Consider the following 26,132-nt stretch of genomic DNA (forward strand, 5'->3'; position numbering starts at 1 on the left):
CACACAGAACAGGGTCCAAATATTTTGTTCTTTTATTCTCTTATTTGTTTCAGTTGTTTGACTGTGGCCATGCTAGAGCACCACCTTCAAGGATTTTAGTTGAACAAATCAACCCCAGGTCTTATTTTTAAAGCTTGGTACTTATTCTATTGCTCTCTTTTACCAAGCCGCTAAGTTACGGACATGTAAACACACCATCACCGGCTGTCAAGCAGTGATTGGTGGGGACAAACACAGACATACAGACACACACACACAGATATATACATATATATGTATGACATGCTTCCTTCAGTTTCTGTCTACCAAATCTACTCACAAGGTTTTTATTGGACTGAGTCTATAATAGAAGACACTTGCCCAAGGTGCTATACAGTGGGACGCAACCTGGAACTGTGTAGTTGAGAAGCAAGCTTCTTACCGCACAGCCATGTGTGTGCTTGATTGGTCATATATTTTTTATATTTTACTTTATGCACGCAGAACATGATGCAGATATCTTACTGTTCATAAATTTTTCATAATTCGCGATTTGCACAGAGGGTTGGGTGCCAATATGTTATTTAATCTCCAATGTACCAGTGTACCAGTAAATATTAATTTAATCTGCAGAAGTCCACCGTTGTTTTTGTGTTTGACATTACAAATGTAGGGTCTGTATTTATTGGTGATTCTAAAGCCATATTACATTAATAGAGAGTGACGTTAACAATAAAAAAAACATTCTGTAGCTTTAAATTCCTCCTTCTTTAGTCTGTTGTCTATCAGACAACAGAACTTATGGCCAGGGTTCACACCTTGGTAGTCCATCCTGACTGTGCTTAACACAGTTCAACTCCACAAATATATACATAGGTTCAGTTTATCCTTATGTCTTGTGTGGGAGACAGAGTCTGACCTTTATAGGTCCTCCAAATTGATGTAAACTTGTTCAGTCAATTGCAGCTGAATGTGAGGGCATGCTTGGATTGTCAATAGGATGAAGTACTGGGAAGAAAGGAATTGGAGGAGGGAAGATGTAGCAGGGGTATTGAAGGAGTAGGAGAGACGAGGTTAGAGTGGAGGAGAAGTAGAAGTGATATAGACAGACAAGGAGGAGGAGGAGAGAGAAAGTGTGAATGTGAGGTAGGGATCAGAGACATAGCCAAGTTCTAAAATTAGGGAAAACAAACACACGAAAAAAAGGTATTGTGACACATACCAAACAATTTTTACCTCTTTTTTTTCTATTTACAGAAATTATTTCATTAGTTATAATACAGGGTAGAACCAAAAAGTCCCTAAACTAGCTATGTTTAATAAAAAAAAAACAACTTGTTTACCTAAGTTTTAAATATCATTTTCTGCGAGATAGTCACCTTGCACAACAATACCCCAGTCCCAGCACTCCTGCCTCTTTTGGAATCCAGCCTGGAAATCATTTTCTGTAAGTGAGTTGAGGACCTTCTGTAATTCACTCTGGATCTCAAAAACGGTGACCTTTGAGCTGCATTTTCATCTTGGGGAAGAGATGGAAAAATTGCAGGTGCAAAATCTGGTGAATAGGGCAGGTATGGAAGCAATATGTTGTTGTTTTTGGTGAGAAACTCATGAGTGAAGAGAGCTCAGTGTCAAGGTACATGTTGCCATGAGGAATCCAATTCTTCATGCTCTGCAGATACGGTCACTTTCATCAAATGTCTTCTTTTCAAAAGCTTCAAAACATCATTGACTGTCTTCCAATGATTCTCATACACAAACTCATAAACTTTCTCCACATTTCCAGGGGTGACGCTTGTGGCAAATCTTTCAGATCACTCATTGTCTTCCAGGGACATTGCTCTGCTCTTGAAGTGCCTCTGCCACTCAAAACATTGCATATGATCCATTGCCTTGTTACCATAAGCTTGCCAAAGTATGCTCAATGTCTCTGTAGCAGACTTCCCAAGTTTAACACAACATCCCACATTGGATTTTTGATCCAGTTTCCTGTTCATACAAAAGTCACAGAATACATCATACACGTGATCCCAAAAACACAAATTTCACAACTTGCAAAGTAAACACAGCAATGTCACTTCTTCGTACTCCCCCTCAAAAACCACCACCACCACCACCAGCAGCCTGATGTTGATCTCTTAACATCAATTTAATACTCTGTTAAATGGTGGAAAGCTGGTCTTTGGAATATACTTTCTGCTCTTCTTTTGTAGCTGGTTTCATTACCTTCAGAGTAACTAAAAGATTTTCAACTGTTGCATTGTCGAAGACTCAGCTACAACATTATTTCCTTTGTCAGTTTATGGTTTTGAACCGATTTTCTTTACCCAGACATCCTTGCAGCTTTCTTTCTCCTTTTCTTATTGAAATCTTCTTTTACATTTAGCTTTTGTTGCTTTTATTTATTTAATGTAAATCCCAGTTGTGTTGGTGGAGCTGGGGAAGCATAAATCTGAGGACAATATATCTTTGTTTTGTCAATACCTTGTGACCAATAAAAAAATATCATTATTATTATTATTATTATTATTATTATTATTGTTACTATTTTTTTTTTCTTCTTTCAAATTTGCTTCCATTTCTTGCCGAGTGTCTTCCCGACTCCTAGGGCAAAGAAACTCATAGTATACATTGGTAGGCCATTAAACCAAACTCAATAGTTCGTTCATTTTTTTTTTTTTAAGTTAAATTAAAATACATGAGCAGCAACAGTTCTCACATCGACAATGCTCTTCTCAATACGTGTGATGTACCAGTTAAGACAATCTTTTGCACTTCTTGCATGGATGGTAAGCCAGGGATCATTCTCATATAATTTTCTGTTCCCTTCTTGATCATTCCTAGTGCTCCTACGATCACTGGTATTATTATTATTATTATTATCATTATTGTTATTATTATTATGATCATCATCATCATTAATTTATTCACTTAACTTCTGATATCTCATCTCTGCTCCATCCTGCAGCTTAGAGACAGAACACTTTCCCCAAAACACGAGCTGTGCCAAGTGTTGCTACCAACTGATTATTACTTGTTATGAAGTTTGGTATTTTCAGCTTTTGATGTCACAATATTGCTTTCTTTGAGATGGTCCCAAGTGCCCCAATCACAATCGGTACCACACTCACTTCTGAGGCTCTATGGATGGGTTTCACTTCCAATGCTAGGTCTTGGTGCTTCCCAACTTTCTCATCCTCTCTCTTCACAATATGCTGGTCTGCAAGTAGAGCTACATTGGTGAAGGTCCATTCTTTACACTCCTTCTGTAGAAAAGTGATATCCGGTTGGTTATGTTGCAGCTTTTTGTCTGTGTACATTGGCACATCCCATGTAAGACTCCTCACCTAATCACTTTCTGCTACTGGTAAAGGTTGGTGCTCAAACCACTTGTTAGAACATTCTAGCCCATACTTTTTGCACAACTCCCAGTGTATTCCAATTTCCTTTATATTCCTCTTCATGCCTTCTGATACTATTCCCAAGGTCCCAACAATAATTGGCACTATCTTCACTTTCTTCATTTTCCATAGCCAGGCTATTTCATATTTGGGAGGGTTGTATCTATCTTTTCACTTTTCCTCTTGACTATTCGTGGCTCAAAGGCGCATGCAACATCAACTGTATAGAACATGTGATGCATCTGGTCCACCACCACTAGTTCCAGTCTGTTATGCTCTAGCAACTGATCTGTTTGGATTGGGAAATCCCAGAGTATTTTTCTAGTCTCCAACTCCGCCACTCTCTGCAGTTTGTGCACATATCACATCTTGCTTCTCTCTAGCCCTCACTTTTTGCACAGTTTCCAATGTAGCACTTTTGCTGCCTGGTTATGTCGCCACAACTTGTAGTAGTTTTGGGCAAGTCTAAGGTATACATTCATAATATGGGCAATGGTTTCACCCACTCTATTGCAGATGCGGCACAGCAGAGACACTTGCTCACTTCTAAGGTTAATCTTCCAGTTCGTGGCCAAAGTTTGGTCTTGCACTGCCAGTATAGTGCTCTCAGACTCTTTTTTTAGGGTCCCTTTCATCAGCCAATCCCACTATGCTTTGGTTTCTCACACATTTGAGGGAATTCAGGAAGTGGTCAACAGGTTTGCAGTGGCAGCTTGTGCATTTGGACTGACTATTAGCATCGGGAAGACTGAAGTTTTATTCCAACCAAAGCCTGGGACAAATGTGATGATCAACAACAATCCACTCAAATGGGTCAGCTCCTTTGAATACCTTGGAAGTACAGTAAACTCTAAGTGTACCTCTTGATGACAAAATCAACGTTAGAATGGCTACAGTTACAAATGCTTTTGGAAGATTTGCCTCTCGTTTGTGGGATGAACACAATGTCAGTCTGAAAACTAAAATAACTGCATACAAATCCTAACTTTTGTGCACACTTTTGTATGGGACAGAAGCATGGACTCCCTACGACAGACATGTAAAGAAACTTGAAGCCTTCCACATGTGCTGTTTATGCAACATGTACAGCATAAAAATGGCAAGCTAAGATATCCAATGCAAAACTTTAGAAAACTGCAATATCTCCCGTATCCAAAGAATGCTGATGAGAATTCAATGCAGATGGGGGGGGGCATGTTGTTTGAATGACAAATGACTGCATTCCAAAAATTCTTGTGTATGGCCAACAAGTGGAGGGATATTGTGGCAAAGGAAGACCTCTCCTTTGGTATAAGGATAGGTTGAAGCAATCCCTAAAATCTCTACAGCTTAAACTGACATCTTGGGAAAGTCGTTGCCAAGATTGATCTGCATGGGATAAAATGTGTCACGATTCATTCAAAACAATTTCGGTTGAAGAAAAAGAACAACAGAAGAACTCTATCCCACAATCAACAGACACACTTGCCCAATCCCAGCCAAAATCAAAATCATCAATGTCCCTATTGCAACTTTGTAATAAAATCCATCCCTGGACTCAAATTACATTCATGCATCCATTGCAAATAGATGCAGATTCTTATTGTTTTCTCTTTCTTTTCTCTTTCTAGTATTCTCTTAAACTTCAAGTGCTCTCCTTCAAACACTCAAACACTCAACTTAACAGGAGCAACCATCATTGTTATTATATTCCACCAAGATCAGTTTCTGAATAATCCCTGTCCTTAGAGTCAATTGTGACACACTGATGGGAAACACATTGGTTATGGTTTTCTCTGTGTGTGTATGCATGTGTGGGGGGTGTATATGTTTGGCAGAGGGTGTATTTGTTTGTGGGCAGGGTATTTGCATGTGTCTGAGTGTGGGTACTTGTGCATATGTGTGTGTGCAAGTGTCTGTGTGAGTGTGAGTATATGTGTGTGTGTGTCTGTGTATTTGTGTCTATGTGAGTGCATTTCTGTATATGTATGTGTATGTGTTCATGCATTTCTGTTTATGAATGTTTTGCGTATATGCATGTTTGTCTGTGTGTATGTATGGGATGTGTGTGTGCTTTTATGTTTGATGGAGTAGTATGTGTGTGTATCTTTACATGATTGCATGACCTGGTAGAAATAACAGCTGAATCTCCTTTGAATGATATCCTCTGCCTTATAGAAAAATACATTGGATCATGAGGTGTTAGGTTCCCAGCACTGTGATGGAGGAAAACTATTTCGGTTGATCCAACAAATGACCACCACCACAACATCTGATTCACTTTGTCATCTGTTGTCATGTAACATCTGTTCATGTGAACCACCACCACCACCACAACCCATACTGCTGCTGCTGCTGCTTTGTGGTGGTGAGTGCAGGAACACTGCACTCCGGCTTTGCATTGATGTCAATCGAGAACACACCAACAAACACCAACAAACAACACATCCAGAGCAACTAATACTACTAATAATACTAATACTACTGTCAACAAAAACCATTACTGCCATCATCATCATCATCATCATCCATAATGCTTCTAAGTGTTAGAAATAGCAACTATGTCCCTCAAATCCAAACGCAGACAATCCTATATAAAATGAGAGGATGGTCATAGATGGATTGTCTGCTCAGTCAGGGTCGATCAAGTGCTAAACATTATCATTATCATAACAAAAACAGTAAAACAACAATAACAATAACAGCCATTGTTGACAACGATCAGCATCACAACAAACACTACAGTCAACATCTAGCATCACCACTGCCACTGTCACCATCATAATAACTAATATCACCACCACCACCACCACCACCACCACCACCACCACCACCACCACCACCACCACCACCACCACCACCACACCACCACCACCACCACCACCACCACCACCACCAACCACCACCACCACAAACATCATCAACACTAACATGAGTAACAACAATACATTGATGTAGGAAGGAGGGAGTTAACCAACAGTGACTACTACTGTGACTACCACTGCTACTACTACTTCTACTAGTATTACTACAGTTGCTACTACTACTACTATACTACTACTACTACTACTACTGCTGCTGCTGCTGCTGCTGCTACTATTGCAGCAGCTATTGCTACTACTGCCGATATTGCAACTAGTGCTGCTACTGCTACTGCTACTGCTACTGCTGCTGCTGCTGTTACTGCTGCCGTTGTAGCAGTTTGTGTGAAACAGCAGTCTTCAGTGGTGTGGAACTGTGGTTACAATGCCAGAGCTCTGCTACCAACATGGGATGTGGTCTGTCGAATTTACGCCGCTCAAAGTCGAGGAGAACGGCTGCAGTGGAGGACGACTGTGCAGTAATTCATGGAGGCCGTGATAAAGGCAAAGTGAAGATCCATTATGGCAAGGAGGTCTCTTTAATTGCAGCTGACCCCAAACTCATCTTCATATTCGGTGAGGAAATCACATACTTCTTATTATTATCACAATCACTATCACTTTGTAATTCTTTATTATCATTATTATCATTATTATCATTATTATTATTATTATTATTATTATTATTATTATTATTATTATTAGTAGTAGTAGTAGTAGTAGTAGTAGTAGTAGTAGTAGGTACCAGTCAGATACTGAGATTAAATTCTTCCAATGTCTGAATATCCTCCTTGCATTTGTGGCCTTCTACATTTATTTTGTATACATGTGTGTATGTCTATCTGTCTGTCTGTCTGTCTCTGCTGTCTCTTTCTCTCCCTTTCTTTCTCTCTATGGATATAGACATGGATATATATATATATATTATATATATATATATATATATATATATATATATATATATATATATATATACATGTACATATAATATCCATATGATATATTCATATATACACACATACGTGTGTATGGATGTATTATGTATATGTATGTATGCATAGACACACACTCATACATACATACATACATACAAACATAACAAAAGGACGAATGAACCCAGTGTAGGTGCAACAATAGTAAAGTCCCTCAGAAATTCCAGTGGCCTCAAGCTTTTGTTAAAGCCTGTCTCTAGGAGAAGGTCACTCTGATATTTAAAACCAGATATGCAGGGAATGGCATTGGACATTTTTGGGATCTTTTGTTCGTGCTTGAGATCATAGCACTTCCACATTCCTGAGCCTTCGGCCCATATTGACACAGGATATCTTGCCTCCACTTGTCTCTGGATCGCGTCAATAGGGTGGAGAGGGTCTGTGAGGTGTCATGCAAGCTTTATTGAACCTAAGATTTTGCATAAGCATTGCTTTGTTAGTGATGGTCATACCCATCTACAAGTTGACAGCCATCATATAATATTTATGTGCATGTGTGTGTGTGTGTGTGTGTGTGTACAGAGAGACACAGAGAAATGATAATGATTTCAAATTTTCGCACCAGGCAAGCAATTTTCGAGTTGGTGTGGGTGGGGCAAAGTCATCAACTTCAGTATTGGCTGGTACTTATTTTATTAACCCTGAAAGGATGAAAGACAAAGTCAACCTCAGCAATATTTGAGGTCAGAATGTGAAGATGAACAAAATGCCACTAAGCCTTTTGTCTGACATGCTAATGGTTCTTTCAGCTCACTGCCTTAAGACAGAAATCATAATAAGTAGGAAATAGGTGTGGTATTCAATGCTTTGCAAAACACTCACATGTTTCATCAAAATACCAAAATAATTACATAACAGTACTAGAACCATTATGCAATTATGCACTTCACCTTATCAGTGTCCTGCAATAAATACAACAGTTGATCTTACAGCACCAAATATAAACATTTTTTCTCCATTATGCAAATCATTAACAATCTTACAAGTCACATAAGAATAACAGGTGTCAGGCAAAGCATCACATGGAGGATGTCCATACAATGCCATGTGGCTCTCAGAACCAAATATGTATCACCAGAGAGAAAGAAAGGGAGATAGAGAAAGAGAGAGAAAGAGAGGAGAAAAGCTTATAAAACCATAAACATACATACACATATATATATATATATACATATTTGTACATTGGTATACATACATATCAATATATACACATACATTCATATTCAGATGTACACACCCACATCTACACACATGCAGGCACATATACATATATATATATACATTCACACATACATATATATATTTACATCCTATATTTTTGTGGAGTGCAGAATCCATCACTGAACTCAAGTTTTGGTATTATATATATATTCAAAACATAAAAGATTTTCTCATCTTCCTGAGTGTTAAACTAATACACCTGTTGTTGTTTATACACCTATCTTCGTCTTTTCTTTTTCTGTAAATTTCAACTATATATATATATATATATATATATATATATATATATATATAGGGAAAGACAAAGACAGGTGGTGTACAAAACAAACAGATGTATTAGTATAACGCTCAAGAATAGAAAAAGGTCTTTTACGTTTCAAGCCTACGCTCTTCTACAGAAAGGTACTTAGAAACAACAAGGAGAGAAACAAGGAGAGAAAAAAGGAGAGAAAAAAAATGTGTGTCACATACATGTATATATGCACATATATTACGTGTATGGTGTATGTATAAATGCATATATATATATATATTTATCTATGTGTGTGTATGTGTGTATACAGTATTCTCTCTCTTTCATATAGATACAGATAGATAGATAGATAGATAGACAGACAGACAGACAGATAGATAGATGATAGATAGATAGATAGAGAGAGAGAGAGAGAGATTAATTTTTGCAGGGAAAAGGTTGACAGTAACTTCAAAGTTTCAGCTTGCTGTCATCAGAGTTCATACTGTTGCATTTATGATGCACATATATGCATATATTTGTGTATGTGTGTATGTGCATGTCCATGTATTTAGCTACGTAACATTAGATTCCAATCCAGTACATCTTAAACTCTCTCTCTCTCCACCTCTCCGTTTCTTCCCCCTATAAAATCTCATCATGTTTATCTACAGTCATATAGGGACCCAGTGGATTGACCCTCAATGTACTTCACTTGCCACATAGAAAATTTTAGGGCACTCCTCCTCCTCCTCGTGGAAGTGGGTCTACAGAGTTAGTGGAGTATCATAAAAATATACCTTGTGCGATTCATTCTGTCTCTACATTCTGAGATCAAATCCCACCAAGGCCATCTTTCCCACAGAGGTTGACAAAATAAAATACCAGTGATGTAGTGGGGTTCATTCATTGAACTAGTCCTCGGGGATCAGGTTTAATGGGTGGAGTGGGCGGGGCAAGACATGAAAAGAAAGACTATATTATGAGACTGTTTAACAAAGCACTATCTTACAATCAGTGATGAACACAATGTCTACAACATGCTCTCTCACTCACACACACACACACCACACACACACACAGACTCACGTGCATATACAAGAGTACATATGCAAATATATGTGTGGCTGTGTGTGGGTGTCATCATCATCATTGTTTAATGTCTGCCTTCCATGCTGGCATGGGGCGTATGTACATAAATATATATATATATATATATACATGAAACACAACCTGTGCCAGTATGGAATTTGGATGTTAAATAATGATGATGATGATGATGATATTTAAAGAAAGATTTTCTTCAATTAAAAAAATGATTAACTCTATAAAATATCTAAAAAAAAAAAATAGAATGCCATGAATGTTTTCAATACTTCTTCCCCAAAGATTTGAGGGTTTTTTTAAGATGTTCTTCAGATAATTAATTATTTTAAATTAAAGAAAAATCTTTCTTCGAATATTGGGACTGTTTCAGGAATTCTTCATAAATACTTACAAACACACACTTAGAAAAACTCATACATATATCATCATCAGCAGCAGCAGCAGCCGTTCAAGAATTTGGACCTGGAGATCTCCATTTCCAGCGACTTCGAGGGCCACCTCCCAGTGGTGTCGGGTGTCAACAAAGAGCCCTCGACTACAACAAGACGACCAAAGTTTTTTTTTTTCCCTAAGGTCTGGGGTCTCCCGCCCCTAAGCCCTAGACCATCACCTAATCACCCTTACCCGTCTTGTTGCTTAACAACAACAACAACAACATCAGCAGCAGCAGCATTTTAGTATCCACTTCCATGCTGGCATGTGTTGGATAGAATTTATAGAGGCAGTTTTTCTGGGGCTTGATCCCCTCTCCTGTTAAACACTATCACTTATTATAAGTAAGATAATATTTCCCCATGACTAGACATGCTCTTACAAAAGATTAGAAAGAAAAGACATGTCTTATATGACTGTGACACTCATTTACAATTGTCAGGTGATATATATATATCTTTATATATAAAAGTCAAGTTGTGTGTCTGTCTCCTACGATTTAGATTCCTAACTACTCCCACATTTTGCGATGCAGTTTAACCAAAACCGGGTATCTTATAGTCGTGATTCATATCGAGCCCTTCTGGGTATTAGCATGTGTCTACGATTTTAAAAAGAATTTACCATCAATTTTTCCCATTTTTAATGCATTTTTGGCATATATAAGGGAAGTAACTCTCTAAAAATTTATTAAATCTCAGAACGTAAAAAACTACAGTAACACCCCCCCCTTTGTGGTTAGCCATATTGAGATAGCTATTATACTTTACATCTCTAAAAATGCTTATATAGTTATTTCCCTTACAAACCCGAGCAACGCCGGGCGATACTGCTAGTATATATATATAGTTGAAGGAATCCGGGCTAGAGGTAGACCCAGGAAGACATGGGATGAGGTGGTCAAGCATGACCTTCAAACGTTGGGCCTCACAGAGGCAATGACGAAAGACTGAGGCCTCTGGAGATATGCTGTGAGTGTGAAGACCCGACAAATAATTTGAGTTCATGGCTGTTTCCTGCACCAGCTTCACATAGAAGCCCCAGTCCATCCAAAGTACCTTGGATCGCAGGACAGCCTGCAGTGCTTACCTTGGATCGTGGGGTGACCTGCTGTGCTTGAGGAGACCTATTGAGTCAAGTACATCAACACCAAAAAATCAAATGGAAATTGTAGTTGTGATACCTGTGCTGGTGGCACGTAAAAAGCACCCACTACACTCACGGAGTGGTTGGCATTAGAAAAGGCATCCAGCTGTAGAAACACTGCCAGATCAGACTGGGGCCTGGTGCAGCCTCCTGGCTTCCAGACCCCAGTCGAACCGTCCAGCCCATGCTAGCATGGAAAATGGATGTCAACCACTTTTCAGTGTAGATTGGATGCTTTATATATCATCATCATCATCATTATTTAATATCCATTTTCCATACTTGTGTGGGCTGGAAAGATTGACACAAACAAGCAAGTCAGGAGAGTACACCAAGCTCTGCTATGTTTTGGCATGATTTCTATGGCTGGATGCCCTTCCTAAAACCAACCACTTTACAGAATGTACAAGGTCCTGTTTTGTGCCCCCAGCACTACCTGCCATGCTGCTTCCAACACTATGTGCAATGTGAAAAGCAAATTTATGCTCAGAGATGAAAGATGAAACTGTGAGGATCTTAGCAGAATAGATTTCTCACTATTGAGGAGCTACATGGCTACACATATATCAATCTGTGTATATGTATATATATGTAAGTGTGTATGTGTGTGTGTGTGTGTTTGTATGTGTGTATACATATATATCATCATCATCATCATCATCGTTTAACGTCCGCTTTCCATGCTAGCATGGTTATTGATATATAAATGTATGTATATGTAATGTGCATGTATATACATGTGTGTGTGTGTGTGTGTGTGTGTGTGTGTGTGTGTGTGTGTGTGTGTGTGTGTGTGCGGTGTGTGTGTGTGTGTAAGCTTGTAATCACTACCAATAGATGTAATGATTAAAGGAAAAATGGGGTTTTTTCAAAATAACATGCATTTTTCATGCAGAATTTAAGTGAGCTGCTCAAAACCACACTTCTGATGATGAGGGAAGCTTGGTCTGCAATATCTGTGAACCTGTATGTCTGTCAAGGGCTGGGCTCACAGGGCCACAAGTGCAAAGTATGAATCTGAGTGCACAAATGGTCAGTGTTACTCTTCTTTAGTCACAAGTGGACAGCCATTATGTACTGGGTTGCTTTTTATGTTGCTTCTTACCACACTAGTGTTGGTGCCATGTAAAAATCACCAGTGCTGGTGCTACATGAAAAAAGCACCCAGTACACTTTGTAAAGTGGTTGGCATTAGGAAGGGCATCCAGCCACAGAAAACTTGCCAAAGCAGGCAGTGGAACCTGGTGCAGCTATCCAGTTTGCCTAGCCCCTTTCAAACAGTGCAGTTCATATTAGCATGGAAAACAAACTTTAAATGATGATATATGACCATTTGACCATTTGAAGGGTCTTCAAGTTTCCATAATCTTCTCCATATCAGTTTGTGTGTCTAGGTTCTTCTAGTCATTTCTTCCCCTGCCCACCTCTGACACTACACAGCTACTGTTCTCACCTGTGAGCAAAATCATACATATTACATGACATCCCCTCCCAAAAGGTTCACCCACCACCACCACCAAACTACTTCCATTCCTCATCCTCCCACGCACCCATCACCTCCTTTCCAAGCCTTCAGCTATAGCCCTTACCCCGTTCTGCCATAAACCATTCTAGACATCTCTCTTATCTGCTTCCATTCTCAATGCCCTCTCATATCTACCATCGTCACCCACTGACCACAGCCTCTTAAATATCCCCAGCTTTTCCTCGGCACAGTTCCAAAACCTTACATTTTTCTACTACATTCTGTTCCATTCTCCTTCTTGAGCAATTCCTTTATCTCCCACCTCCCAACTTTACCTACTGGTATTTCCCATCATCTGCAACCCCCACCCTTATTCATCACTCACTACATTAACCTCTTACTCCTACCCTCTCACACTCTCTCAGCCTCTCCCCTCACCCACCATCCTGTCATCTCTTATGCTCAGCTTCTTGTTCCTTGAAAGTTTCTTGTAGCACTCCATCACTTCCTCCCTCATGCTCGTCTCTCCATCACACTTTAGCCTTTCAACACCTGCAACACATCCACCTGCCTTCACTTTGCTTCCCAAATACTTCTTACTACTAAGAGCTTTTTCCTTTTCCTATTCTTTCTGTATTGTAAATTTATGGCCACCTCGTTAGTGTTGGTTATATATAAAAAGCACCCAGTACACTCTACAAAGTGGTTGGCATTAGGAAGGGCACTCAGCCATGTCAAAGATGGCACTGGAAAGCAACACAGCCCTGCAGTACTACAGTTCCTAGTCAAGCCATCCCACACATGTCAGCATAGAAAGCAGATGATGATGATGATGATGATGTATGTATATGTGTATGTACATATACATACATATATATATATATGTATGTATATATATATATATATATATATATCACTGTGTGTGTGTGTGTGTGTGTTTCTCTGTGTGTATGTTAAGCATTATCATCATCATTTTATATATATATATGTACATACACACACAACTGGATGCCCTTTATGTGACTTCAGCACTGGCAGGGTCACCAAGTAACTTGCAAGACAAAAATCCTGACATATATATAAATCCTGCATTTATTTTGCTTAGACAATTGCAAGACAAATAACTTGCTACAGAACCAGTCCCTCTGCATCAATATATGTGAGTGTACGCGTGTTTGTGTGTGGTATCTGTCTGCCTGTATGTGTGTGAGTGTATATATGCATGTGTGGTCGTCTGGGTACACACATGTGCATGTATATTCTGGTGCATATTTCTGTGTGTCTGTGAGTTGGGCTTTTGTGTCTGTGCATCTTTCTGTATCTGCAAGTACCTCAGAGTGCATACATACGCATATGTATACACATATATTTCCACTAATATATCTAATTACATTTTAGCCATATGCTTTTCATATATACAACTGTATTGACTCTTCTCATTGTTAATGCCATTCCCTGTATAGGCACATAAGTAATTCTTTCCCAAATAAATTCCACTTCATATTTGTGGCTCTGATGAAGCTAGAAGGTGTTAGTTAGACACTCAACTACGAGACTGCTGCATCTTATAGCAGAAACAGCAGTAAGCTAATGAAGTTAATAAGATAATTATTTCTTCCTCAGTCTTCTCTCTTTCTTATCTATGTGTGTGTGTGCATATATATATATATATATATATATATATATATATATTATATATATATATATATATATAAGGTATTGGTATCTAGAAGACCCAAAGAATGGCAGGCAATGCTAAGTAAGTGCTATGGACCATAGTTAAACTCTTGGTTTGATAGTGATACAAGTGAGGATTTTAATATGGGTCTTGTATTAGCATGCATGTATATATATATATTATATATATATATATATATATATATATATTAGACAAAAACAGTTAACAAAGCCAAGGCTGCGAGGAGTTTTCAGGACATATAAAGGAAAGAGATATAGATATGGTCTTACAGTTGTTTCTGAGATATTATGGATATCCCTTCATCAGAGATGATGATGAAGGGATATCCATATCTCAGAAACAGCTGTAAGACTATTTCATTATAAATGTCCTGCAAACTCCTCACAGCCTTGCATTTGGTTTTGTCTAATATATATATATCTCATCATTGTCATCATTGTCAAATGTCCACTTTCTATGCCAGAATGGTTGGATGGTTTGACTGAGAATTGGCAAGCCAGGTGGCTGCACCAGGCTCCAATCTGATTGGGCAGAGTTTCTACAGCTGGATGCCTTTCTTAACGCCAACCACTCTGAGAGTGTAGTGGGTGCTTTTACGTGTCATTGGCATGGGAGCCAGTCAGGCAGCACTGGCATCAGCCATGCTTGAATAGTGCATTCTATGTGCCACCAGTACGTGTGCCAGTCAGGTGACACTGGTATCAGTGACACTCAAATGATGCTTTTTATGTGCCAATCAGGTGGCACTGGCATCGGCCACAACTACAGTATATCTATATATAGAGAGAGAGAGAAAGAGAAGAGAGATTCTGTCCATTTGTGTTTGTTTGTCCACCAAAATGAAAGTAAATGGTTCAAGGGAAGCTATTATGCTTTTTCTATATCTCCCATTATGCTATTGCTTAATTTGTCTCAACAAAAATTATGCAGTGGTACAACACTAATTGTGCACAAACCAATGAGGAACTGCATTGAGGCAAATATTCTCACCGGTTATAGTAAATGTGACATCTTTGTTCCTTGCATAGCAGTTACACCATCTAATGTCCCATTCCAATTTAAGCCATTGCAGTTTCCTATCCCACTTTCTTTTGCTATGAGCATTAATAAAAGTCAGGGCCAAACACTAAAAATTGCTGGATTGCAACTTGAAGAACAAACAGAAGTTTGTATATGAAACTTTTTTCTAATTCAATTATTACATGTTTTTCTCTCATATAATACACACATACAGGATGAGTAAACTTAAATCTGTAGTCATAGTCTCACGTTGGTTCAGATTTGAAACTGAATCATTCAATTCTCCTTGGGCATATGGCCTATTCAAATGTCAAAAGAAACCGCAACAATTGGGTCTTCCACTTCATCTGTAGGCTTCTCAGTGCCATCACACAGTCACCTGGATTCTATAGTTATTCTTCTCTCTGATATAGCTATTCTTCTAGCTTCGTTCATGTTCAAACTGAATCTTTCATTTCTCTTTTGGCATACCACCTATTCAAACGTCAAAAGGAAGTGACAAATGGATGTTCCACTTGACCTGTAGCCTTTTCAGTGCCATTCCACAGTCACCTGCATTCCATAAAGCTATTCTCTGATATGATATACCCATTTTTCTAGCTTCTTGGCCCGAGAAACAGTAAAAGTAATTACCCGATCAACAACGAGTATTACTGCTAGTATACATATATGTATGTATATATGTATAATGTATATATATATATATATGTAGGTGTAAGCATGACTGTGTGGTAAGATGCTTACTTCCCAATGTCACGGTTTCAGGTTCAGTCCCATTGTATGGCACCTTGGGCAAGTGTCTTCTACTATAGCCTCTGGCTGACCAAACCCTTGTGAGTCAATTTAGTAGATGGAAACTGAAAGAAATCCATCTTGTGTGTGTGTGTGTTTGTGTGTGTGTTTGTGTGTGTGTGTGTGTGTGTGTGTGTGTGTGTGTGTGTGTGGTGTGTGTGTGTGTGTGTGTGTACATTTACATATACATATATATAAGCCACTAATGGTTTAACTGGCTGAAAATTTGAGGTCACTATCATCAATAATATTCTAGATTAAGAATGATAAATTAGTACTCAACGAAAGTATAGAGTAACCCATCAGATTAATGCAAAATTGCTTTTATCATAACTGAATATAAAAACAAATATCATAATCATCATTATTTAATGTCTGTTTCCATGCTGGCATGGGTTAGACAGATATATATATATATATATAATACATACACACACACACATACATACATACATAGTCCCACCCATGCTAACATGGAAGGCGGACATGAAACAATTATGATGATGATATATGTATGTTAAACATATATATATATGTGCATATATATATACACATTATATATGTATGTATTTGCTGACAACTATTTAACATAGAGATGTTTATAAATGTTGATTTCTATATGTAACTACACATATGGGATCTACACTCATATGTATCTGCATATATATATATATATATCCAGATACTTCCGATATATAGCATAAGACTTTGTATGTATGTACATGTATATATGCCAGTGTACAATACGTATGTATGCATATATCTATCCACATATCTATGTACATAGTATATGTCAATGTACAAGACGTATGTATATATATGTATGTACTTAACTACACACACATATATATATCATTATCATGATCATCATCGTTTAACGTCTGCCTTCCATGCTGGCATGGGTGATATATCTATCTATCTATCTATCTGTCTGTCCGTCTGTATGTATGTATGTATGTATGTATATGTGTGTGTGTGTGTGTGTGTGTGTGTGTGTGTGTGTATATGTATGTATTTATGTATGCATATATTTATATATACGTGGAGGCGCAATGGCCCAGTGGTTAGGGCAGCGGACTCGCGATCATAGGATCGCATAGACCGGGCGTTGTGAGTGTTTATTGAGCGAAAACACCTAAAGCTTCACGAGGCTCCGGCAGGGATGGTGGTGATCCCTGCTGTACTCTTTCACCACAACTTTCTCTCATTCTTACTCCCTGTTTCTGTTGTACCTGTATTTCAAAGGGCCGGCCTTGTCACTTTCTGTGTCACGCTGAATATCCCCGAGAACTACGTTAAGGGTACACGTGTCTGTGGAGTGCTCAGCCACTTACACATTAATTTCACGAGCAGGCTGTTCCGTTGATTTGGATCAACCGGAACCCTCATCGTTGTAACCGACGGAGTGCTTCCATTTATATATATATACATATATAATAATCAGAAGAATAATCTTTGAATGGAATTTATAAACATTTAATGAATTCCTACATGCATTTCCAAAAGTCACATGTCTCTTAAGATTACAGTCCATATTCCTAGGATGATTACAGTGTAGTGTGACCGGCATAATGGAATAGGAGCTTTATTTGCATATATATATAATATATATATTATATATATATATATATATGTATGTATGTATAGATAGATAGATGGATAGATAGATGGATAGATGCACATACACCTGCTTCTGGTTGAACAGTTAGTCTGCGTTTCTGTGCATGCATATATGAAACTCACAATGCATTGATTGACTGTGGACATACACGCAAAAATCAAGCACGTGACTGAGCATACGTTTATATAGAAGGACATATGCGTAATGTGTGAAGATGTTTTTTCTCAAGAGCAGCCTTGATCAACTACAATACAACTGTTATTTTGACTGCAATACACACACACACACACACACATATATTTGTGAGTGCATGCATGTGTATGTGTATGTATCTATATATATACACATATAAAAATATACATGTGTATGTGTATATGTATATATTGACGTGGTGTATTGTTCTGTTTACAGCCTTCTCACACCATTTTCTCACACCTTCTTCAATTTTTGTGTTTCATGAATTTTGTGTGAGAAATATTTTTGTTTTATTTTATTTTGTCATTTCATTCCACAAATTAATCAGACATGTGATCGTCTGTTGTACTATCTCTTTGAATGTCTGTGTATATATATATGTATATGTATATATATATATATAATATATATATATATATATATTATATATATATATATATATATAAACACACACACACATATATAGATATATCACCATCATCATCATTGTCACTAAATGTCCGTTTTCCATTGCTGGCATGGGTTAGAGAGTTCAACAGAAGCTAACCTGCTGGAGTGCTCTCCTGACTCTAATTGTCTGTTTTAGCATGGATTCTATGACTCGATGCCCTTCCTAACACCAACCACTTTACAGAGTGTGCTGGGTGCTTTTGACACGTCACCAGTATGGATATATATATATATATAACAAAGATGTAAAGGTGTCAATTCATGTGTGTGTGTGTGTGCATGTATGTGTGTTTGTGTGTCTGTGTATATTGTTGTCATTGTCATCATCATCATTATCATGATATTAAACCATACCCCAAGATAAAAGAACAGTTCCTAAATGCTTTAGATCTTTCCCACCATCTGACATGGACACAATGCAACAATGGATTGCTGACTGACAACTCATGCTGGTTGTAGACAGATGTATCACTACTATGCATTTTGGAAGGAAACATTCAGAATTTAATTACTCCTCTGCTAGTGAATATGATCTTGGCATGGTCAAAAATGATCTCTATTGGCCAAACCACATTTCTCATATTTTCAAAATGGCTGAAGGTGTCTAAGTATCACTCAATAAGACCTCTGTCAGCCACTCACTAGCTGTGTGTTTAAAACTATATATGGCTATGCTATGCCCACACTTGGTGCTTGCAACTCCAGACTGGAAATTGCATATTGTCCAGAATACTGATCTCATAGAAGTTGTCCAGAGATGTGCAAACAAATGCCTTCAATTAATCACTTACATCATCTTTAGGCCTCAACTCAATAAAGCAACTGATTTGGTAGAAACCCACAAGATTATCCATCATCATTTCAACAACAGCTTTGGCCACTGTTTTGAACTCAGTGTATCACTACCACTCATGGACATGCTTATAAAATCAAAAAACAACACAGCATCTGTGATTTTGGGGAGTATTTTCTCATGATCAGAATTGCTGAAGCATAGAATAAATTATTTGCTGTCAGCACACTGCATCCTTCAAAAATTGCATTTTCCCTGCAATTTGCCAACACTACTCCTGATGTGCCTATGCAATCTTTCCCCTCAGTAACTCTTTTACTGCTCCCTTTTCCTTCTTATCCTGTATATGTGGGCTTTCATTGCTGTCTTTCTTTACATGGTGTATAGCTACTTTCTGCCTCCATTCTTAGGCATTCCTAGTGAGCTGCAGTGCACCTGAGCACTGTATACAGTAAGCTCATCATCATCATCATCATTATTGTTATTATTATTATTATTAGTAGTAGTAGTAGTATTATCATTATTGAAGGTGGTGAGCCAGCACAATCGTTAGCACAATGGATGGAATGCTTAATGGTATTTCGCCCATCACTACATTCTGAGTTGAAATTCTGCCAAGGTCGACTCTGCCTTTCATCCTTACAGAGTCAATATATTAAGTACTAGTTATGTACTGGGGTCGATCCAATTGACTAGCCCCACCCACTAAAATTTCAGGTTTTGTGCCTTTAGTAGAAAGGATTATTATTATTATTATTATTATTATTATTATTATTATTATTGTTGTTGTTGTTGTTGTTGTTGTTGTTGCTATTGTTATTGTTGTTATTATTATTATTATTATTTTATTATTATTATTATTATTATTATCATTATTATTATTATTATTTTACATCTGCGTTCCATACAGCAGTTGATGGTTTGACAGAATCTGACTGGTTTGAAGACTGCATCTTGCTCAGCCATCTCGGTTTTTTGCAGTTTCTACAGCTTGGTGCACTTCCTAACATCATCCATTTGACAGACCATGCTCAAGACATTTTGTTTATGGCACCATAGAAGCAATGGATGTTGTTTGGTCCTCAGCAAGACTAAATAATCCTCTCAACCCTTTGTTGTCCCTGGTGCTGCATGAAAGAGAGAGGATAAAGATGTTAGTGATGAAGTAGGGGTGGAGGCAGAGTAACATGTCCCATAAAGGGGACTAGAAGAGAGCATGGTGACAGAAGGCTGAAGAGTGAAGGTTGCAAGAGTAAAGCATTATGATTTATAAAGGGTGGGGAAGGAGGAGTAACAAGATGATGTGTTGGGAAAGGAGATGCTTCAGTATGAAGAATGTTTACTCCCAATTGTGGGTGGCATGGAAGGGTCAGAAGGAGAAAATCTGATGGAGAGATGCAAGAGTATAGGAGAGGATTAAGATAGAGTCAATAGAAGGGAGAGTGAGCAAATGGGAGAGTATAGAATAGGCAACAGTTTTACACATTAGCTCGCTTTTATGACAGGTATTTCACCAAGCTTGTGTGGAAAGTTGGAACTTCTGCACTACTTTGTTTTACTATTAGACATGGTCCTCTTCATCAAATGAAATTCAGATCATTTTTCACCACCTCATCCCAAGCCTTCCTGGGCCACTTTCTTCCATTCACTCCAAGCACTCACTTCTTGTTTATGCAGGTGTCAAACCCTAGTTGTATCATGTATCTATGCAAACACAGTCTCCTCTCATTACATTTGATACTAAGTTTATCTTTAATTCAGTTCCACTTTGTCATTCTTGTATCATGTCCAGTGAAGCAACCTGACCTCTTTTCTTTCTAGTTTCCACAGGTCCTCCATAGTTACAGCTCATTTCTTATTGTCATGCAGCAGTGCACTTCACATACAAGTATCATGCAATTTGCCATTGGCTTTTAGGGAGAAGCCCTTTATTACCAACAAAGTTAATAGCTCACTGTTACTTTTTCAAACCCTTGCTTATTCTGGCTACCACCTTTTCAGAACTCCTCCCTCCACTGCAGGTAACAAAACTATCAACTACTTCTAGGGAGTCATTCAGGCAATTAAGACAATCTATTACCTGAGCACCCTTATGGTTTATTGCTTTAGTGTACCTGCAGCTGCTGCATATGAAATCTAACTTCTCTGTTACTCTGCCTGTCATCCCTCTACACTTCATGTTTGCCCATTGGCTACACAGGGCACACTTTCTGGGATTTCTACAAAATCCTTTTCTGCTGGTAGATTACAAACATTTCCCTGATGCTATGTGAGCCATGTCTTCCTTCCTACTTACTAAAACTTTTTTTTCTTTAAGTTTACCTAGAACCCTTCAATTCCAAGTTTTGCTTCCATGTTTGGAATTTTGTTTCAACTCTTCTAAAGAATCAGCTACAAGAGTAAAGTCATCAGCATGAAGATTTTCCCAGAGACAGAGGGTCTTGAGTTCCTCGGGACAGCTCGGAGGACTGTAAGGGAAAGTAATGCGGGACTGAGAAATATGCCCCCAATGTACTCTTACCTGTACACTAAATTCATCAATAAATTTATTTCTCTCCTTTACCTTACAATAAATTTATTCAACAGTTTCTATCCAGCAAATTTCCTCACAATAAATTAGTAGTCAAAGACTATAGAAGAAAAGACTTGCCCTAATCAAAAGATCAGAATTCTAGGTATAAATGGAATTCTGAGCATAACTGCACTTTCTCTTTGGTGCAGTAAAACTGGTCATCTCAGCAATAGGAGACATAAGTTTCATAATTATTTGTGTTAAGCCATTGTACAGCCCTGGTGATCTAAATTACACAACAGCATTATTTTATGATCCTCTTGTCAGTGTGACTATGGATCTAAAGGTTCCAATGATTCCACAGGATTTGTCCTCATTCACAACAATGTCTATTGGTTTGTAACCATGACTATTTCCTAGAAATATCTGCAATAGATACCAGTTGGTGCTTTTGCTCAAACATGTTTTGTTTCTTTTTTTAACAACCATTTATATGTTAATGATTTTGCAAGTTCAGAAACGTCTTTGATCTCAATTTGTCTACTATTTAAACCACTTCCCCTGTAGGAGTTGGTCCACAGTACCAGTAATATCATCAGGAAATCTATTTTCTCCAAATTGTAACAAAAATTATCAGTCAAATGACAGACTGCTCTCATACTTTGTAGACAGTTTGAAGATTTTTTAGCTTTGATCCAAAGCAATAACTATTAAAGACTTGCATGAATTCCACCATCATTCATTCCTTTTAAGGCTCACTTGCAGAGTCTGGCAATTCCACTGATCCTCCTCCCACTTCAGGTCTATTGTCATATAAATCTGGCAATATCCAACGTCTCAGGAGTTCTTCTGTCTGCCATTGTGCATTCATCCCAGACAATCAATTGGTATCCTTAAAGAATCTCCAACAATGCTGCTACTCAAAGTACTCAAACATTAAGGATCTTAAACTTTGAACAAAATGTGACACTGGTGACAGGATTGTAACCATAACTTCTGGGTTGGTTACCAACTAAGTCATACCCAAATTCATATAACATTAGGTTTTAACAAAGAACTCACTCTTCCTGCTTGAAGTAGCAACCAATCTTTCTCAAATCACACCCTAAAATTCTTAAAATTTACTTTGCTTAATGTAGTCCTGGATAAAAAAAAGGTCAACCACTCTCAACCAAGATGTCTTTGACCATAAACCTGTTTAATTGTGCTAATCTGAGAAAACAAACAGCAACAACAACACTAGGTCTATAGTTTATAGATCCTCAGCTCATACACTCCTGTCTCACACAACACCATGCCATGGATTCCTTTCTCATACACCACCAAGTCATAGGCCTCCAATTCCATCACCATTCCTCAATCATTATTTCTTACTTTTCAATGTCTTATTTAAATTACCTTATGGATTCATTTGACAAATTTAACAAACATTTATTTTATAAATCCTAAAGACAAATCTTTAATGTATTTCTCTGGAAACACCCTCAAAAGAAATAGTTAACTGTTTATCTTATGGAAACTTTTGTTATCATAATCTTGTTGCTAAAGATTCTTCTACTGTTTTTCTGCCAATCTTCTTTTATTTCTCAACAACTTCCTTTCATTTTCAGAATCTACTTAAATAAATTTATGCTTTACAGAAATATTCAAAAACAGTTATCACCAGTGAGGTCATGAGAAGAGTGTTCAAGAGACAAACCCATGAGTCCTTAGAGAAGTTTTCTAACACTGCGTTCCCTAATTATCCTTTCTACTGGAAGCACAAGGCCTCAAATTTGGGGGAAGGGATTAAGTTAATTACATCGACTCCAGTGTGTAACTGGTACTTATTTAATCAAGCCTGAAAGGATGAAAGGCAAAGTCAACCTTGGAGGAATTTGAACTCAGAACAAAATACTGCGAAGCATTTTGTCCGGTGTGCTAACCATTCTGCCAGCCCCCTGCCTTATGGCATTCCCTAATAATAGTTAAGAGACGAAGTCACAGTTTCCACCATCTGAAACCACATCCTTCTGTAAAACTCTTTGTTGTGTTGCTGATATTGTTTCCTATTCACAAACAAAATGTTGTTTCAGCCATAACTCACTCTGAACAGACCTATCTTCAAATGTATTCCAACCATGGCGTTCACATTCATTAATCACACAATATGTCAAGGACTTCACTCTCTAGTAAGTCCTTCACAGGTTTAAGAGAATGAGGTGAGATATGAAGACGATTTAGTTGCTTTTTCTAACACGTTGGGTTATTACAAAGAAACTTCAATCAAGAAAATGTCCTTTGTTTAGGAGAGGATCCAACATTAGCCATGAAGGAAACTGTTTTTAATGAAATCTCTGTAAATAATTCCCCCACTTTATATATTTCACTCATTATGTCTTACAATGAGATAAAAACTGTTTTACTAAGTCACCTTGCAATATCTATGGTCTGACTGTCCGTATGCAATATCACAGCCACCAGTGTAGTTGCCATACTTTAGCACGACATCTTGCAATACCGATGTCCTGGCTGAAGTTACACTGTCTTATTTTGTTCACATTTAACATCCCAGGTATAACTCTAGTTACAAGGGTTTCCTATATAAACAAACAACACCTGGACTTTGTCTTGGAGGTAGTTCACATATAGTGTTGTCTAGGATTCCTGTAGATGACATTTGTATATTGGAGATAGTACAGGTGTGGTGTGCCTATGTTTCATATCAATGACTCCCATAAACACAAACTCTACACCTTTTACTGTGTATTGTTCTTTGTTCCTTCCATCAAAAAAACAAGACTTTCGTGTTACAAATGATTCCAGCCATGACCACACTGTCTTTCATTCAGTATTAATACAATTATATTATTCAATGCGTCAGTCTTCGAGATGGGTAAATATAATTTATGGAGAATCAGCTGCCATTTCTAGCAGGTGCAGTGACCACATGGATCCACTATTTTCTCAATGGCCAATCACTGAATGTGAAAGCTAAACAAAGGCCACTTAGATCCGTAACAAATGAGAATCCATGACATCTCCCTCACCCCGACCCTAACTCTGTTCTGTGTAAAGAATATTGTGTGTTAAGTGAGGTTGTCTTGTGTAATAATAAACAGCAGACATCAGTTGTGGAACGGTGAGATGTTTCACTCTCATCACGAGTGACAGCATCCTCGCTGCTGCTGCGGCTGCTGCTGCTGCTTCCACAGTAGATTGTCTCCATCAAACTCGAACAACATCGTCGTAGAACGACAGAGTAAAAAAAATATCAGTTTTATGGAGACTCTTTACTACATCACAGTTGAAGGTTATCGGGAATAAATCAAATTTGATCATTATACTTAAAAGGAATTCCTCCCACTCTTCCTCCACCCTTCTCTCTCGCATATGTGTGTGTGTGTATACGCACACACATACATACATACATACATATAAGTGTGAAGGTGTGTGTGTATATGCATATATACATGTGTGTGTGTGTGTATATATACATATATGTATGTATGTGCATTTGTATTATTTTTAATCAGCAGAAACTTCCAAAAGTGACTCTCGGGCTGAGCTCTTTGCTTGGTATTTATTATTATGAAACTGACTTCAAATCTGGGATTGTATTTCCTTACGTGGAGTGGCTGACAATTCCTTCTGGAAGATTCATTTCAAAATTTTGAAATGGAACATTATGTGAAAATGAATATTTTTTTGTGTCATCTGCGTGTGAAACAGAAAGAAGACTTACGAAGAGATAAAATCCAGTCATAAAAAAAAAGGCATATGCATACATAGATATATATTATCACACATACACACACACACGTGTGCACATAAGCATATAAGCACACACGCACGCACACACGCACACACACACCGCATGACATTCAGGTTTCCATAAGCATCGCATTACTTACTCGAACATAAGGAATGTATTAACATGCAAATATACAAAAGCATTGCCGATAGAAATGTAATTATATACTAATTTTCTGACATACGCAGAAAGTGAATATATTAATGCAGATGTTCATCTATATATGTACACGCATGCACACACACACATATATATATATAATACATTTATAAATATGCACTTACGTACATGTATACACACATTTTTTTTAAAAAAACTACCACTTTGTCAGTTACGCAACAAGTATCCCAGTCGATCTTAACAAAACAGCTCGCTTGTGAAATTTACACGGAAGGGGCTGAGTACTCCACGGACGCGTACCTTTAACATTGTTTTCGAGAAG

At 37.8% G+C, this 26,132-nt stretch overlaps 1 protein-coding gene across 1 annotated transcript in view; it reads left to right on the top strand.

The window, feature by feature from the left end:
- Positions 1–6,515: 6,515 nt before the first annotated feature.
- The window catches only part of LOC115217354, a 57,022-nt gene continuing 37,405 nt past the window's right edge, over positions 6,516–26,132 (top strand). Inside the window, exon 1 of the mRNA XM_029787022.2 lies at positions 6,516–6,796. Coding sequence (XP_029642882.1) covers positions 6,628–6,796 — 169 coding nt within the window. The 5' untranslated portion in view covers positions 6,516–6,627. The remainder of the gene's footprint in view (positions 6,797–26,132) is intronic.

This window comes from Octopus sinensis, linkage group LG11 (assembly GCF_006345805.1).
Source record: "Octopus sinensis linkage group LG11, ASM634580v1, whole genome shotgun sequence".
Classification (NCBI taxonomy): domain Eukaryota; kingdom Metazoa; phylum Mollusca; class Cephalopoda; order Octopoda; family Octopodidae; genus Octopus; species Octopus sinensis.